General features: G+C 33.0%; 1 protein-coding gene across 17 annotated transcripts in view; it reads left to right on the forward strand.

Moving 5' to 3' along the window:
• Positions 1 to 14,501, forward strand: part of GPHN (gephyrin) — a 618,401-nt gene that overhangs the window by 259,284 nt on the left and 344,616 nt on the right. For all 17 annotated transcript variants that reach the window (XM_027065952.2, XM_027065956.2, XM_053224579.1 and 14 more), the window contains exon 3: positions 8,208 to 8,265. In XM_027065952.2, coding sequence (XP_026921753.1) covers positions 8,208 to 8,265 — 58 coding nt within the window. The remainder of the gene's footprint in view (positions 1 to 8,207; positions 8,266 to 14,501) is intronic.

The raw sequence follows: 14,501 nt of genomic DNA on the forward strand, positions 1-14,501 counted from the left end.
ATAGAAAGAGGGAAAAAGAGAAGGGATAAAGGAAGAAAATGATAAGGATTTGGATGGAGATAAATGAAATACAGAAGAATAGAAAAACAACAGAGAAAATGAAACCAAAAGTTTGTTCTTTGAAAAGATTAAGAAGATCTTAGCTAGATTGACTAAGAAAAAAGAGAAGATACAAAAGCTAATCAGAGATGAAGGTGGGAATATTACTACCAACTTTCAAAAATAAAAGGATTATAAAGAATACTGTGAACAATTGTATGCCCACAAATGGATGACCTAGATGAATAGACAGATTTCAAGAAACATGTGAATTACCTCAACTGACAGAAGAAATAGGAAATATCAGCAGATCTATAACAAATAAAGAGATTGAACAGTAATCAAAAACCTCCCAACAAAGAAACATCTAGGACCAGATGACTTCACTTGTGAATGAGAAACCAAACACTTAAAGAAGAATTAACACCAGTGCTTCTCAACATCTTCCAAAAAATTCAAGAGGATAGAACATCTCTAATGAGGCCAGCATAACCTTGATACGAAAGCCAGAAAAAGACATCACAAGAAAAGAAAATTACAGACAAGTATCCATTATGAATACATATAGGTACAAAAAATACTCAAAATACTAGGAAACTGAATTCAACAACATATCAAAAGGATTATACACCATGACCAAATAAGATTATCACAGGAATTCAAGAATAGTTCAATATAATAAAATCACTGTAATACAACACATTAAAGAATGGAAAAAAAAAACCCACATCATCATCTCATTTGACACAAAATGCATTTAACAAAAATTTAAACTCTAACACCCTTTTTTGATGAAAATACTTTGAAAACTAGGAGTAGAAGGGCACTTCCTTAACATGACAAAAGACATGAAAAAACACATCTAACATGCTCAGTGGTGTAAAACGGAAAAACTTTTCTTTTAAATCCAGGAACAAGGCAAGAGTGTTTATTTTCACCACTGATATTGAACACTGCATTGGAAGTTCTAGCCAAAGCATTTAGACATGGAAAAGAAATAAAAGACATCCATACTGTTCAGGAAAATGTAAATCTATTGTTATTCACAGTTAACTCTGATTCTGTATATAGAATATCCTATGGAATCCAAAAAAAAGTTATAGCCAACAAAAGAGTCCACTAAAATTGCAGGGTAGAAGAACACAAAAATTACGCAGTTCTATATACCAGCATAAATAATCTGAAAAGGAAATTAAAAGCAATTCCTTTTAAAATGCCATCTGAAAAGTAAAATGTCTAGGAATAAATTTAACCTAGGAAATAAAAGACTTGTACAGTGAAAAATTACAAAAGCTGCTGAAAAAAACTGAAGATTAGCTAAAGAAATGAAAAGTCATCCCATGTTCATGGATTGGAGGACTTCATATTATTAAGATGTCAGTACTAGTCAATGTGATCTACAGATTCAGTGTAAACCCTATCAAAATTCAAACAGCCTTTTAAAAATAGAAATGAGAAAACCATACCTGAAATTATGAAATTACAAGGGGCCACAAACAGCCAAAACAATTATGTAAAAGAAGAACAAAATTGGAGAATGTTTCCCAATTTCAAAACTCACTACAAAGGTTACCAAAATCAAAACAGTGTGGCACTGTTATAAAATAGACCTATAGACCAGTGGACTAGAATTGAGGAACCAGAACTAAATCCATATATGTATGGGAAATTGATTTTAGACAAGGATGCTAAGTCAAAGTTGTAACAACAGCTTTGGGAAAGAAAAGTCTCTTTAACAAATACTGCTAGAACAGCTGGATGATCTTGGATTTGGCAACGGATGTTTGTTTTTCATCATGTTAAGTGTACTCTTTAATCCCCATCACCTATTTCACCACCACCCCCAACCTCCCCTCTAGTAAACCTCAGTTCTTGATGGTTAAGAGTCTATTTCTTGGTTTATCTCTTTTTTCTCCTTTGTTCATTTATTTTAGTTATTAAATTCTACACTTGAGTGAGATCATATGGTATTTGTCTTTCTCTGACTTATTTCTCTTAGCAGTATATTCTCTAGCTCTATGCTGTTGTGAATGGCATTCTTTTTTATGGCTGAATAATATTCCATTGTATATATACCACATCTTTATCCATTCATCTTCGATGGACATGTGGGCTGCTTCCATAATTTGGCTGTTGTAAATAATGCTTCAGTAAACATAGGGATGCATATATCCTTTTGAATTACTGTTTCTGTGATAATGGATTTTTATATACGATACCAATAACATTAGCAACGACAACAAAAAAAAAGATAAATTGGACTTAACCAAAATTAAAAACCTTAGTATGTCAACAGACATTATCAAGATAGAAAATGAACTGGGTGTTGTATGGAAACCAATTTGACAATAAATTTCATATTAAAAAAAAAGAAAATGAAAGAGATAAAATATTTGGAAATCATATATTAGATACCATTTAATATCCAGAATATGTAAAGAACTACAACTAAATAACAAAAAGACAACCCAATGTGAATGAAAATGGCCAGAGGACCTGAATAGAGATACTTCTCCAAAGAAGATAAACAAATGGCCAGCAAACATCTGAAAAGATGCTCTACATCACTAGTTGTTATGGAAATACAAGTCAAAACTACAAAGAATTACCAGTTTATACTTATTAGGGTGGCCATTAAAAAAAAAACACACACACACTGGGGCACCTGGGTGGTTCAGTCGGTTGAGTGTCCGACTTCGGCTCAGGTCATGATCTCACGGTCTGTGAGTTCAAGCCCTGCGTTGGGCTCTGTGCTGACAGCTCAGAGCCTGGAGCCTGCTTCAGATTCTGTGTCTCCCTCTCTCTCTGCCCTTCCCTCGCTCATGCTCTGTCTCTCTCTGTCTCTCTGTCTCTCTCTCTCTGTCAAAAATAAACATTTGAAAAATAAAAAAACACACAAAGATAAAAATAACAAGTGTTGGTAAGCATGAATTAGAACCCTCACACATTGCTGTTGGTGACGTAAAATGGTATAGCCACTGTGAAAAACTGTTTGGCAGTGCCTGAATGCTAAACTTAGAGTTACCATATGACTGAGCATTTCCACCTCCTAGGTATATACCTAAAAGAATTAAAAAGAGAGACTCAGATACTTATATTCCAATGTTGGTTGCAGCATTATTCATAATAACAAAAAAATGGGAACAATTTTAAGTGTTCACTAACAGATGAATAGATAAAATGTAGTATATATGCATCATGAGATATTATTCAGTCATTAAAAGGAATAAAGTGGTACTTGATACATGCTACAATGTGGATGCAGCTTGGAAACACTATGCGGAGTGAAATTACCCACACACAAAAGGACAGATATTTTATGATTCTACTTATATGAGGTTCTTAAAGTAGTCGAATTCATAAAGAAAAAATCTGGAGAAAATGGGACATCAATTACTTAATAGTTACAGATTTTCTGCTTATGTGATAGAAAGCTTGGAAATAGTAATGACAGTTGCATATCACTGTGAATGTAATTGACATCACTGAATCATACATGTTAAAATGCAAATTTATTACATGTATTTTCCATGGCAAAATAAAAAGGAAAACAAAAACCAGATGACCATAAATGTGACTTTAATTTATGGACTTTTAGTTGTACTCTGTTGCTATACGTCTGTCCTTATACCAGTACCACTTTGTATTGATTCCTGTAGCCTTCTAGTAACTTGAAATCAGCAAGTGGGAATCCTCAAACTTTCTTCTTTTTGTGATTGACTATTGTGTGTCTCTTGAATTTTCATATGAGTTTTACAATCTTCTTATGAATTTTAGAACTCGGTTCTTAAGCCAAGCTCTGCCATTACTAGTTCTGGGAATTTCAAAAAAATTGCTTGTCTCATTTTTTTCATAATCGTCATAGGTTATAGGAGTTAAATGAGAAAATACATGTAAATACATGTAAATGCTCAATATACTAATACTAGTAGTATTGGTACTATTATTACCACTGTCACTGTCAATGTAATACCATTTTTATATATTGACTAGAGTAAATTAGAACTCTACTAGTGTGTAGTCTTTCTTCAACAATGAGAAGTGTATTGTAGTGGAAAGAACATGAAAATTGGAAAGATTCTGCATTGAGTGCAGTAACAATGGAATATTGATAGTATGCTAAATTTATAAGTATTTTAAATCTGGCTGTGTTTCTTGATGCCACAAAAATAGAAATGTATCTTCAGTAATCAGTTCATGGGACAAAATTGATGGTGAAGTTACCGTAATTTGGTTTTAGTTGCGGAATAGGAAAAAAAAGATAGTTTGAAGTAAGTTTATTCTTGAACTTTCTTTTTTTTTTATTTTAAAAATTTTTTAATGTTTTTATTTATTTTTGAGACAGAGAGAGAGCATTAGCAGGGGAGGTGCAGAGAGAGAGGGAGACACGGAATCTGAAGCAGGCTTCAGGCTCTGAGCTGTCAGCACAAAGCCCGATGTGGGGCTCAAACTCATGGAGTGTGAGATCATGACCTGAGCTGAAGTCGGACGCTTACTGACTGAGCCACCCAGGCAACCCTTGAACTTTCTTTGTTTAAACTAACTTATGACTCAGTTTTTTTGTTTGTTTCTTTTTTTTTTCATTACTTCTAGATTGTTTCTTTTTATGAGTTTTTTTTTCTGATGTTATATCATCTTAAATTTTTTTTACTCTATGTTATGTATAATACAGACGCCCTCCAAGTCTCCTTTGTTTTAGAATACAATTATCGTACTGTTTTGTCAGCATACTATTCATATGCATATTATTTGTATCTCCCATATCCATTTTAATCCAAGTAGGTTCATATTAAATCATATTTTACTTGCCTTTTTTTAACAGTTAAAACCAGAGATGGCTGGGTGGCTCAGTCAGTTGAATATCCAACCCTTGATTTCAACTCGGTCCATGATCATAGGGTCATGGGATCAAGCCCCTCATAAGGCTCTTTGCTGAGCATGGAGCTTAAGATTCTCTCTCTCCCTCTGCCCCTCTTCCCCACTCACTCACTCACTCACTCAATCTCTCTCTCTCTCTCAAATAAAAAATAAATTAATTAAATTAAAACATTTAAGACCATTATGATTGAGGGGTGCCTGGGTGGTTCAGTCGGTTAAGCGTCCAACTCTTGCTTTCAGCTCAGGTCATGATCTCACAGTTTGTGAGTTCAAGCCTCATGTTGGGCTCTGCACTGACAGTGTGGAGCCTACTTGGGATTTCTCTCTTCTTTCTCTCTGTCCTTCCCCAGCTTGTTCTCTCTCTCTGTCTCAATATGTAAATAAACTTAAAAAAAAAAAAAAGACCATTATAATTGATTTGAGCTGATGTAGAAATACTAATCTGGAAGTTTACCTTCCCTAGGTTGGGATTTCAGGAAAGGCAGTATTTGAGTACTGTTAGTCAACATTAATCAAGAGAAAATGAGTTGTTTATTGAAGTTTATCATAGCAACTTTTTAATTTTTCTTCCAGAAGTCAACGGTTATCAACACTGCATCTTTGAATCATAATTGTACTAACAAATCAAAAGTATTTCTGTAATAGCCATTTATTTAAAAGTTGTTGTGGGCTGCTTGTGTTATTATCAGTTTATTTTACAATGATAGGTATTTTTTAAAAACTCTTTTTTTGAAATAATTTCAAACTTTCAACTTCTGCCTAGTTCTGTTGTGACACTTTACTGCTTTATATTACAGATACTTGTTTACTCAATCTGCTTCCATACAAGACTGTGATTTCTTTGCATCCTCATTCCCTTGGTTGTATCTATTACATAACATAAACTCAAAGAATAAAATTAACCCATTATTTGCAAGACTCTAAATTGAAGTCCTTGAGTTTTCAATATTTTTTTTGCTCTAATTTCTTCATTGATATCCCAACAATCTCAACTTTTAATTTGAAAACTTAAATAATTGACAGTGAAAACATTTTTTAAATGCCTACTTCAAACATCTTACAGATGGTTATATAGAGGCATCTGGGTGGCTCAGTCACTTGAGTGTCTGACTCTTGATTTCAGCTGAGGTCATAATCCCAGGGTTTTGGGATTGAGCCCCACATCAGGCTCTATGCTGAGCATGGAGCCTGCTTGAGATTCATTTTCTGTCTCCTCTCTTTCTCTCTCTCCTCGCTCATCTCTCTCTCCTCTCTCCTCTCTCCTCTCTCCTCTCTCCTCTCTCCTCCCCCTGTGCCCCTGTCCCTGACTCACATTCTCTCTAAAAAAAATTTAAAAATGGTTATATAATTTTTCATTTTAGTAGCTATGTCCTCGTTTGCTAGTTACTTACTATGGTCTTCTTTGGTATATCACTTATATATATTGTATAATATGAATTAAGTTAAATGTCATGAGTGTTTTCATCATTCAGTTGTGGCACTTTAAATCTAGGAAGTAATTCTCAAATCAAGATATGAACTCTATTTCCATTAGCAAGTATAAATAGTAATATTAAAGAGTTTAAATGTAGACTTTTCAATAAAATTCATTTGGCCAGATAAAGTTATTTTTTAATGGAAACCAGAATGTCATTTTTATACGTTTATTTATTTATTTTGAGAGAGAAAGAGAGTACATAAGCAAGCACGCATGAGTGGAGGAGGGGCAGAGAGAAAGAGAGAATTCCAAGCAAGCTCCATGCTGTCAGCACAGAGTCTGACTTGAGGCTTAAACCCATGAAGCATGAGATCATGAGCTCAGCCAAACTCAAGAGTTAGACACTTAATCACCAGCAGCCCCAAAAATGTCATTTATTAATTTACTTTTGAGACAGGAGATGATAAAGTATCTAAAGTGTGTAAATGCCTTATTTGTGATTCTCTCTTTTCTAAAATTCAGATACTTATAAAGTCAAATAAGTAATCAGAAAGTTCCTTTTTAAGCACTGAATCTGAGTAATGATAGGTAAATAATCTTGGAGTTTGAGAACTTAGAATTCCTATTTGATGGATATATGAGAATCGCCAAGAAATGCAAGCTATCTTTAATTTAAAAATTTTAGTAGTGACTTTTTAAAAACTGAAAAGAAGTAGATGGTGTTAACTTTAATAACATAATTTAACTCAATATATCCATCATATTGTTTTAAAATGTACTCAGTTGTTTTAAATTAGTCTTTTTTGTATCAAGTATTTGAAATCTGTTATATATTTTACAATTAATGTGCATCTCCGTTGCCTCCTTCAATTGTGAAAATTACTGGATCACTCTGTGTCTCAGTTTCCCCGTTTTTACGATGATAACAGTTATAAGAATTAGATGATACATCACATGCCTGGCAAGTGATAAGCGTTACACAAATCTTAGCTAATTTCCAAAAAAAAAAAAAATTTCAAACAGGTGAACATGGCATGTAATAACCTCACTCCCTCAAGACAAAGATTGTATTTTAGGAATTAAATTGTAATCCTCAAAACACTCATCTCTTTCCTTTGGACAATGCTGGACACACCTCTCTGACTCTTGTTTAAATTATTTTTTTTAATGTTTATTTTTGAGAAAGTAAAAGCCTTAGTGGGAGAGGGGCAGAGAGAGAGGGAGACACAGGGCTCCATGCTAACACCAAAGATCCAAGATGCTGGGCTCCTACCCATGAGCCATGAGATCATGTCCTGAGCCGAAGTCAGATGCTTTACCAACTGAGTCACCCAGGCACTCCATACATTATTTTTAAAAAGAAGCAAAATCATTATTGGTTCATTAATTGTGACTCATGTACAACACTAAGATATTAATAACAAGGAAAACTGTGATGGGAAATCTGGGAAATAAATCTCTTTACTTTCTACTCAATGTTTTTTGTAAATTCAGAAGTACTCTGAAAAGTAAATTCTGTTAATTAAAAACAAACCAATAAGGAAACTACTATGTCTGCTATTAGTGCTTCATACATCTTAGTTGTGACAGAATCCGTCAGTAAAAGTGGTAGCATCATTAAAAGTATCAATGAGAGAAGTTTACTTTAGTTAAAAATATAACTTAATATTTCCTCTTTTTGTAGTCATTCATTATCTACCACTTTTTAAGTAATATATGGAAAACCTAAGCATAAAAAGTTGTTTTTACATCATGGTTACTGGGATGGGCAATGGGCAATTACTGGTGGCATTTTGATGCTAATGGAAGAAATAGTCCATATATTTTTTACACTATTGCTGGTTTTGAGAATATTTTCTTTTCCTAATTTCAGGTTGGGTGGGACTATATCAGCATACAAGATAGTACCAGATGAAATAGAAGAAATCAAGGTATAGTATGGCATTTTTCACCTCTACAAGGACTTAATATCTTGACAGGTCAGGGAAGTGGGGGGAAGGATTGCTTTTTCTTTGTACTATTGAATCTTTGGGTGTGTTAGGATATCATTTATTTCACAGTTATTCTATTTTAATATATATATATATATCAGATAGATTTCAATTACCATTATCAATGCATTTCTATGAAAAATATTTGGAAAATCAAAAAACAACCCTTTCCTATAAACTACGTTAAAAATCTACTTAAGAAACACTGTATAAAAGCATTAGAATGCATAGCAGATTATCTTTCTATTTTGTTTTAATTTATTTTCCCTGTAAGCTTTCACTAACTATAAATAGTACCAGTCTTCTAGAAAATATTTCCTGGTCCCATTGAAAACACAGTATTCAAACTGCGACTTAAAATTTGTAGTACATTAAATGAAAAATTGACCTTATTCTTTGAAAATCACATCATTATTGCATTCTTCTGTTTTTAACATTTTACTAAGTCCTATGGATTATTAGTCTTCTAGCATAACATGTTGCTCTGTAAGAGCAATTTACAATCCAGTGAGAATTGAATTTACTATCTGTTACATAAATAAAATTTAACAACTGAGTAGCAATAGTCAAGGGTAACAGTACTGAGTTAAATTCTTAACAATGACATGTAAAGATCTCAACAAATCATTAAGCTTGATTTAATCAAACTTTCCATAATTGAGTTCAATAAACTCAAATCTTAGTAAATTATTTTTTAATTTGCTTGCATTATTTTTAAATCCGTTAATGTAATTAGTCTCTATTAAATAATATACTATTAGTTATAACATGTCAGGCGTTCTGTGTAGCCAATATCAGGAACTAATTCAATAATTACATTCTAGCATAAAAAAAGTGTCAAATGACTCATTCGAACTTGATATAAATTCATAAAATAGTTTGGTTTGGAGAAACCTTAGGTCTAATCCAGCTTATGTTACTGAAAGAGGAGATATAAGGAATAAATTTGAAAGAAAAGAGGAATAATTTTGGACTTAATAATTTGAAATCTCTCTCAGATAACCAAATACTCATTAAATCATTGGATAAATCAGCCTGAAATTCAGAAGGAAGATAATTTTATCTTTCTGTTGATAGTGGGATTTGTCCTTATCCAAGAATTGCTTGAGGCCATGCTAGTAAATGGAATCACCTAAAAGGATATATGAGGTAATAACAGTGAACCAAAACTGTTGACCCATTTAAGAGCTAGAGGATTCATGTATTTTTTATTAGCTTAATTAATTAGCAAAAACATTGCCAATTTTTTAATATTTTCCTCTAAAGAAGTAATTTTTCATTGTATTTTTGAAATTTTAGAGTTATAAGAGTTATTCCTCAAGAAATTCCTTCAAAAAAAACATGATTCGTGGATGACATTAATATATGATTTTTTAAATTAATTGATGGCATTATATCTAAAACAGCTTCAGAGAGTTTGAGGCTTGAGGCATAAAAAAATATGAAATTGCTTCTTGCTTTTTAAAGTGTCAGAAGAAACCTTTTTATAAAATATTTCATCAACTTTTATTTGATGGCACCATTAGCATTTTCAACTGAAATCAGATATAATCTTTTTTGTTTGAATTGCAGGAAATGTGAAATATCTAGTTGTAATGTTCATTTTAGTTGGCAAATAACAGAGTAATTTTAAATATCTAAATAGTACAATTGCATTTAAATTTGAAATATATCCACAATATAACATGTATAAGTAAATATATATGTGTAGTTTATTATTAAATTATAATTGATTAATGAGGGGCACCTGGGTGGCTCAATTGGTTGAGCATCCGATTTCTGCTCAGGTCATGATCTCCTGGTCCGTGAGTTTGAGCCCCACTTTGAGCTCTGTGCTGACAGCTCAGAGCCTGGGGCCTGCTTCAGATTCTGTGTCTCCCTCTCTGTCTGCCCCTCCTCCCACTCATGTTCTGTCTCTCTCTCTCTCTCGGTGTCAAAAATAAATAAACATTAAAATATAATTGATTAATGAAACAATTCAATTTTTATAAGGTATGGTAATCTTTCACAATTTTTCTAGCACCAGAAATTATTATTTAGTTCATGCATAGTTTGAATTAAGCATGTATTTATTAATTACAATATATCACCTCATAGTCAATGGATGCTTGGCCAAAGGCTTAAGGGATAAAGTGCAAATACATTCCTGGCCCAGTTATGCCCATGTGTTCCACTCAATACCCTGAGTTTTTATTGTTTTCCATTCCTTGCTTTTATTTAGTTTTACTTTTATATACATCCCTAAATATTATAATATATTTGTATTTCTCTTTGAATTTTAAATGAATTATTTTGTGCCTTACTTATTTGGTTCAACACTATGAGATTTATTCATAGTGTTTTCTTTGGCTAAGATTTTGGAGGGTTTTGTTTTTGTTCTTTTTGTTTTTGTTTTTTTGCTGTAAAATACTCCATTGCACCACAAATTATTGAGACTTCCCCTTGGCAGTGGGCATTCAGCTTGCTTCCATTTGGAACTATTATGAGATATGATGTTATAAAATTCTTATAAAAGCATCCTGTGTAAAGTTTGTCTGAGGTATATACTAAGGAATGGAATTTCTGGGTTTTAAGTAATGTGTATTTTCAGCTTTTCTATATGAAGTCAAACTGTTTTCCAAGATTAATTATACCAGTTATACTACCACCTTGGGTGTATTTATTTTAAATAGAAATATTTTAAATAGAAATATTTAAATATTTAAATAGAAATATTTAAATAGAAATATTTAAATATTCTTTATCTGTAATTTATATCGGTATAAATTTTTATATATGGGATGACTAAACTTACAAAATATTTTCAAATATATTTTTATTTTCCCAGCCCAATTTATTGCAAAAGCCATCTTGTCCACTACTTGTTTGAGTTGCCTCATTTATCATATACTGAATTTTCATATGCCTGGGTACACACATATACATACACAAGTCTGTCTTTTCCTGAACTTTTGTTTCGTCCATTTATTTACCAGTTCCACTGCTAGCACCACACTGTTGTGGTTATAGTGCTTTTAAAACATAATAGGAAATGTTTGTGGATGGGGAGGGGTGTTTGTTATTCTGTTGGTTCATGTATTAATTACTCCAGATAATATTACGATAAGTTTATCAAATTTCAAAGGTATTCCTACTGATGAGACTTCTGGTTCTAGCCAAGATATAGTAGCCCTATTCTTCCCAGATGTTTTCTTTTATAACTGAAAACCCCTGGACATTACAAAATAAACAAGCATAGAAAGACTCTCAAGGGTAGGAAGAAGAAATCAGACTTTATAAGGTCTTCAGGACTTGAGGAATGATACAGCAGTGAGTTAGCTGGGTTTCCTTTTTGCCTCCTATTTAAACTGAACAGAACACTGATGAAGCCTCTAACCTGGAAATACCCACAGGTACAGACAAAACAAAAAAAAACTACAAAGGTCTGTCTCCTCAAGCCAAAGGACCCAGGACAAGGGTGGACTAACAGAACAAAAGCCTTTGTTAATACTCACCCTACTCCAGCCAAACACTAGTGGGGAAACTACTTAGTTCCCCCATGGTTTTAGCAAAGCCAAGCAGGAAGCTGATCTTCCACCTCACCCCCTGCTACCCCTAAAAGCAGATGGCAAAGCTTTGAATTTCTCCCCTGGTAGTGTTTGTTGGCAGGGCTGAGCCGTTCAGTCTTCCACATGACAGAACAGATAGTGCTCTGATTTACCTGCCAGTATATTGTAGGTGAGGCCAAGTGGGTAGTTGATTTTCCATCAGCCCAGCGGAAACAGGCTGTGTTCTGCTTCCTACAGCAGGATATTGTTAGTGGAGTCCAATGATGAGCCAAGTCTCCACCCCCACCCAGCAGCAATAAGGCTAAAGAGACAGCACAAGGTGGAACTACTCACCACTCTGCTTTACCTTCCCTTTCCTGTGTCACTGAGGCCTATAAGAGAAATGTAACTCCATCCCTGTCTGCATCAATAAGACTGAATGAGATGGAAATAATTGATACTTCATTCTCAGTACAAGTTAATCTTCTACTTGCCCTTTTGGTATCAGCAGGGCCCAGCAGGGAGCTGAACACATAACTCTTACTTTCAATAATGTGGAGGAAGGTGATGCCCCACTTTGGCCAAAAAGGTTTCAGCAGGGCCAAGAGAGGACCTAAACTTCTACCCTACTGTCTTTAATGAAGCAGTATGAAGCAGTGCCTCAGTTTTGCCAGAGAGGTGTCAGTGGGACCCAGCAAGAAGCTGCACATATATATTCATATAGCCCTCATACCACACTACAACAAAGAGACATCTGCTTAAAAAAAAAAAAAAAAAGATTAAATAAGATGTAGAGTCTCATAATATCCAGAATGCCCTGGGTATAGTAAAAAAAAATCACTCATCATACCAAGAGCAGGAAAAATCACAACCTCAGTGGAAAAAAATAGTCAATAGACACCAACACAAAGGTGAATCAGACCTTAGAATTATCTGACAAAGATTTCAAAGAAACTTATCATAAAAATGCTTCAACAAGCAATTACTAATTTTCTTGAAACAAATAAAGAAAATAGAAATGACAAAAAGGAACAAAATGTTAATTACAGAACTGAAAAGTACAATCACTAATATAAATGGCTGATTGGAGGAGGGAGGCAGGGAGCAGTTGTGCCAGAAGGAAGTGGAACAACATTTTTCAAGTGCTGAAAGAAAGAACTACCAATCACAAACTCCATATACAGTGAAGTTATTCTTCAGAAATGAAAGGGAAATAAGGACACACTCAGACAAAAGAAAACTGAAGGAATTTGTCACTAAAGTACCCTGTAAAAATGGCTAAACAAAATCTCTAAAGAGAATTAGAAAAGAAATGAAAAAAAAGGAAATGGAAAAAACTTAAAAAAGAGAGGAAAAGGAAATGACAGAAAAAGGCTTGCAATTTTTAAAAAAGGAAGGAACAGCCGAATGGATAAATATAGCAAGCTATCTTATAGTTTTCTTAAATCATATGTGAAGATTGAAGCAAAAATTTTAAAACTATATGATGTGCACAGTGCATGTAGAGTAAATGAATACAATCATATTTAAATGTGGGAAGGTAAAGGGAGACTAAGTGGAAGTAAATTTTGTGCATTTCATTTCAAATGATAAATGTCAATACCAGTAGATTGAGATAAGTTATATTTGTTTATTATAATATACAAAGCATCCACTCAAACCAACCACTAAAAAGCAATGTACAAAACACTGTACTCAAATACACTGTAAATTAAGATAGAATCTTAAAGTTTGTTCAAGTAATCCCCAATAAGGTATGAGAAAGAAGACAAATAATAAAATGGCACATTTTGGTACTAAGATGTAATTACCTTAAATATAAATAATTTAAATATACCAATGAAAAAGGTAGAAATTGATATATGGATTTCTAGAAATCCAATATGTTATCCTCAAGAAATTCATTTGAAAAACAATGACATAGGTAGGTTGAAAATAAAAAGTTAAAAAAAGATATACCATGAATGCATTAATTTTTACAGAAGAGGAAATTTCTAAAGTCCATAATCCATGTTTCTTTCTCAAAAAAAAACTAGAAAAAGATAAGCCAAATATTGTCAAAGCAAGAAGACAGGAAATACTCAAGAATTCTTAACAGTGAATTGGAAAACAGTAAAACAATGGAGAAAAATCAACAGAATAAAGAGTTCTTTTAAAAGCTCACTAAAGTTGATACACAGTAGACTAACAAAGATAAAACTGATACCAGGATTGAACAAAGACTACCACTACAAATTTTCCATCAATTAAGTGGATAATTAGAGAATACTGTGAAAAACTTTATACTTATAAATTGGGCATCTTAGCAGAAATAGACCACTTCCTCAAAACCCACAAACTACCAACATGAAGAAAGATGAATAGACAATCTTTGTAGTCTTACAACCATTAATGAAATTAAATTCACCATGAAAAATCTAAAAAAGAAATATCCAGGTCAAGATGTTTCACTGGAGAGCTTTACCAAATATTAAAGAAGAATTGACATCAATTTTAGTCTTTTCCAGAAAATAGAAGGGGAGGAAATACTTCTCACCTTATTTTATGAGGCTAGTATTTTCCTGATAACAAAATCAGGAAAACAGTGCAAAAAATGAACTACAGACCAATATCTATCATGAACTTAAAATCTACCAAATATTACCAAAT

Source organism: Acinonyx jubatus, chromosome B3 (genome assembly GCF_027475565.1).
Source record: "Acinonyx jubatus isolate Ajub_Pintada_27869175 chromosome B3, VMU_Ajub_asm_v1.0, whole genome shotgun sequence".
Classification (NCBI taxonomy): domain Eukaryota; kingdom Metazoa; phylum Chordata; class Mammalia; order Carnivora; family Felidae; genus Acinonyx; species Acinonyx jubatus.